The sequence below is a fragment of the Pelodiscus sinensis genome, chromosome 30 (assembly GCF_049634645.1).
Source record: "Pelodiscus sinensis isolate JC-2024 chromosome 30, ASM4963464v1, whole genome shotgun sequence".
NCBI classification, from domain to species: Eukaryota; Metazoa; Chordata; order Testudines; family Trionychidae; genus Pelodiscus; species Pelodiscus sinensis.
The window spans coordinates 11,213,127-11,217,981 of NC_134740.1; the positions used below are offsets into that span (position 1 = coordinate 11,213,127).

Consider the following 4,855-nt stretch of genomic DNA (forward strand, 5'->3'; position numbering starts at 1 on the left):
CACTGCAACTTGAGCCCATTGCTCCTTGTTCTGCCATCAGCCCGCACTGAGAACAGCCTCTCTCCAGCCTCTTTGGAACCTCCCTTCAGGTTGTTAAAGGCTGTGTCAAATCCCCCTCACTCTTCTCTTCTGCAGATTAACCAAGCCCAAATCCCTTAGAGGATCTTGTAAGTCATGTGCGCCAGGTCCTGAATCATTTTCATTACCCTGCGTTGGACCATCACTGGACTTTCTCCAGTGCATCCACATCCTTTCCATAGTGGGAGCCCCAGAACTGGATGCAATGCTCCAGATGTGGCCTCCCCAGCACCGAATAAAGAGGACTCATCACTTCTCTAGATCTGCTGGCCATGCTCCTCCTAATGCACCCTAACATGCCATTGGGCTTACTGACCACAAGGGCACCCTGAAGACTCATATTGTGCAACTGTGCTATTAAATCCCTGCGAGAGAGGGACAGGTGTGTATCCAGACTGAGGTGTGTGAGGAGCACATTCTGCTCCCGTTTACACTGGTCTAATGCTAAATTAACCCATTTAAGTTCAGCAGCGCTAGTCCACATTGCATAAAGAAGCTGAGGCTGCAATCAAAAGCACTGAAGGGCATTTCACTTTGTGGAGATTAACCTCCACCCCATCAGCTTCTTCAGGGCAGCTTTGAGCTCCTTGTTCCTCAGGCTGTAGATGACCGGATTTAGCATGGGAGGCACCACGGCGTAGAGAACACCCATTCCAAAATCCAGGCCTGACGGAGAGCTGGACGGGGGTTTCAGGTAGCCAAAGGACCCAGTGCAAAGTAACAAGGAGACCACAGCGAGGTGGGGGAGGCAGGTGGAGAAGGCTTTGTTCCGGCCCTGCTGAGAGGTGATTCTCAGCACCGCTCTGAAGATCTGAACATAAGACACAAACATAAAAACAAAGCAATTCACAACTAAAAATAAACCACAAGCAATGAGCCCAAGTTCACTGCGGTAGGAGTCAGAGCAGGCCAGCTTGAGGAGCTGGGGGATATCACAGAAGAACTGGTCAATGACGTTGGACTGGCAGAAGGGTAACATGAAGGTGCTCCCAGTGTGCAGGGCAGAGTAGGCGATACCAGTGATCCAGGCACCGGCGGCCATGTGGACACAAGCTCTTCTGTTCATCAGTCGCTCATAGTGCAGCGGGTGGCAGATGGCGACGTATCGGTCGTAGGCCATGACGGTGAGCAAGGCAAAATCAGTTGAAGTAAAGACTAAAAAGAGAAAGACTTGGGCAACACATCCAGCATAGGAAATCAGCCTGGTGTTCAGGAGAGAGTTGGACATGGATTTGGGGACGGTGACGGAGATGGAGCTGAGGTCAAGGACGGACAGGTTCATCAGGAAGAAGTACATGGGGGTGTGAAGACGATGGTCAAGGATGATGGCTGAGATGATCAGAAGGTTTCCCACCAGGGCTGCCATGTAAAGCACCAGGAACAGCACAAAGTGCAAAACCTGCAATTCCTGAACATCAGAGACCCCCCGGAGCAGGAACTCGGTCACCATGGTTCGGTTGGACATTTTCTTCCTCAGTTCACAGTGTGGTGGCTGCGGAGGGAAGGGCACAGACAGGGGTGGGAGTTAGAGTAGGAGACTGAGTCCCCTCGGTGCCATCTCAGGGCAGGAGAATCAGCGACACACGGCCCTCCTCACTTGCATTCACTCAGTTTCTCGACAATCTACTGGCTCCTCGACAATCTACCGAATTGCATCCGTTTGCCCAATCTGAAGGTCGGGCTCAGGACATGGCTGGATAAAATTCAGAGTGGAGGATGGAGCAAAGCACAATTCTAACACAATCATGGGTAGAGACTCATGGTGGCTCTGTTCCTGCCACAAAGAGAGGGGCCAAGATTCAGGCAGGAAATGAACATACCGACACTGCCTGCTCTCTGCTTTCTCCATAACACTGACATAACCTCGCTCAGGAGCTTGTATGCTGGCTCCCGTTCAAGAGGTCCTCTGTCACGCTGCAGGGACGTCCAGCTGCCTGCTTACGAATGAAGTTAGGACACAAGATTCCCCTTCCACCTCTGGCCACCGATGGGCCCGTCATAAGGTGGCCATATTTCCCGAGGCTGATGATGGGCCCCACGATCAAATGACTCATATTCAAGTGAGCAACACGTCCGACAGTCGTATAAACATTCACACATCAAGCGGATGGAACTCCTGTTAACAAGGAAAAATATGGTGCCATTGGCATCTTCTAGTTTATGTTCTTATTGTTAAGGCGTTAGGGTTCAAACACAACCCCCGTACTCCCACAGCCCTCTCTCCCGGGGGGATGAGAGACTGACCCAACCCTTCCTGCCTGCCCCTCTCTGCCTTCCACTCCTCGCTGTGCTCCCGGGGCAGACCCACTTTGCCTGGTACCTGGCACAGCAGCTTCCTGGGGCAACAGGTGGGAGAGTGTGTGTGTGTGTGTGTGTGGAGGGGGTGCAGAGTCACATGTCCCCTACCCGGATTCCTGACAGGGGTCTCACCAGAATGGGGCCAGTAGCAGCTTATCGGGTCCTGTGCGGGAGGGAAGGGATGGGCACAACTCCTGGCCACAGGTGAGAAGTGGAGGAATGGGGGCTGGAGAGGAGAAAGGATGTTTGGGCAGAGCTCATCTCTTCTCCTTCCTCCACCCTTCCCCTGTGGCTGGATGCCTCTTGCACAGTGAAGGTGCCAATGGTTTGTTGTCTGTATAGTATCTTCCTCTCTAAGTGTACGGAGCCATGTAGATTTGTTTGTTTGGCAAAGGGAAATGAAGCCGCGATTTAAATAATCGCGGCTTCATTTAAATTTACATGGCTGCCGCGCTGAGCCGACAAACAGCTAATCAGCTGTTTGTTGGCTCAGCGTGCTAGTCTGGATGCTCCCCAGCTGCCGACATGAAAGCCCTTTATCGACTTCCCCAGTAATCCTCATCCTACGAGGCATAACGGGGAGGTCGATAAAGGGCTTTCAGGTTGGCACGGTAGCATCCAGACTAGCGCGCTGACCCGACAAACAGCTGATGAGCTATTTGTCAGCTCAGCATGGCAGCCATGTAAATTTAAATGAAGCCGCGATTATTTAAATTGCGGCTTCATTTCCCTTTGCCGATCAGCCTAATCTACATGCCTCCGTTGATGAGGCATGTAATTTAGACACACCCTAAGTGTATTTCTACACTAGCCCCCTAGTTTGAACTAGGGTGGCTAATGTAGGCATTCGAACTTGCAAACGAAGCCCGGGATTTAAATATCCTGGGCTTCATTTGCATGTTCCCAGGCGGGCGCCATTTTTAAATGCCCGTAGTTCGAACTACCTGCCCATGGCTACATGTGGCACGGACTAGGTAGGTCGAATTAAAGCTACTACTGTTAAACCTCCTTGTATTTAAAAATGGTGCCCGTCCGGGAACATGCAAATGAAGCCCGGGATATTTAAATCCCAGGTTTCATTTGCAAGTTTGAATGCCTACATTAGCCACCCTTGTTCGAATTAGGGTGGCAATGTAGACATACCCTTACAGACAACCCCCCAACCTGAAACAAATTTTTTCTGGTAGCCGTGCTACACAGCTACCTCATAAACATCCAGGAACCCAGCCCTGCAATTAGCCCCGGTGCCAGCTCTGCCCACACATCCATACAAGCGAATTCTTCACTGGTGCCAACCACATAAGCCACCAAATCAGAGGCTCATTGAACTGCACATCAGCTAATGTGATCAATGCCATCAAATGCCAGCAATGCCCCACTGCAATGTATATTGGCCAAACTGGACAGTCCCGACAAGAAAGAATCAAAGGACAGAAATCAGAAATCCAAGAAGGGAATACAGAGAAACGTTTAAAAAAAAGCAACAAACGGTCTGGTAGTACTTTATAGACTAACAAAACATGTAGATGGTATCATGAGCTTTCATGGGCACAGCCCACTTCTTCAGAGGACCAGAGCGTTAGTGAACACTTTAACCTTCTGGACACTGATTAAGAGATCTTCAAGTAGCTAAATTCCCCAAGCCAAATACACAGGGAAGTGTTGGAACTACAATTCATTTGCAGGTTTAATTTGCATTCCAGTGATCTGAATTGAGATAACAGATGACTGGGACATTATCAACCAAACGAACAATGAAGGTGCCAATGGTTCTTTGTCTGTGTCGATTCTGGTGTTAGTACTCTTCCTCTCTAATTGTTAACTAATGGTCCTTATGGGCTTCTTTTAACTATCTAGTGTTTGGATGCTTATAGACTAGTAGTTTTACCTGTTACATACCAGCTCAGTTTTCCCTTCGATATTTATATACCCACTGCCTCTTTTTCGTTCCCCCTCCCATTTTTTCCTTCTCCCATCTCTCCTATTTATTTTGGTTCTGGACATACAACACTCCAGCCATCTGAAGAAGTGGGCTATGCCCACAAACGCTCATGATACCAGCTACACGTTTTGTTAGTCTATAGAGTGCTACCCAACCATTTGTTGGTTTTTAAGTTTATCCTGTACAGACTAACTCGGCTACCCCCTGAAGATTTTGAACATAAAATGGACACACATCAGAGATCACAAATGGTAACGCACATAAACCTGTAGTGGAATATTTTCACCTGCCTGGGCACTCAATTCTGTATTTAAAAGTAGCCATTTCTACAAAGGAATTTCAACAGCCAATTACAGAGAGAGTCTACAGAACTGGAATGTATTGACAGGTTGGACACCACTACCCTGGTCTGGACATTTACCGGTTGGTGCATTACAAAGCCAATTTCTCCTGCCTTTAACAACTGAATTTCCACATCAAAAGCCATTTAGTGGAAACATCCAGACCATTTAATTAATCCACCCTCATTAACACAGG

The 4,855-nt window shown here is 48.8% G+C and overlaps 1 protein-coding gene across 1 annotated transcript; it reads right to left on the minus strand.

The window, feature by feature from the left end:
* Window positions 1-607: 607 nt before the first annotated feature.
* LOC102444158 (olfactory receptor 14A16-like) lies at window positions 608-1,543 on the minus strand. The gene has a single exon (XM_006131445.3). The coding sequence runs from the start codon at window positions 1,541-1,543 to the stop codon at window positions 608-610; it is 936 nt and encodes a 311-aa protein (XP_006131507.3).
* Window positions 1,544-4,855: the final 3,312 nt, after the last annotated feature.

Coding starts and splice junctions, on each gene's coding strand:
- LOC102444158 (XM_006131445.3), bottom strand. CDS start 1,543: ATGTCCAACCGAACCATGGTGACCGAGTTCCTGCTCCGGGGGGTCTCT.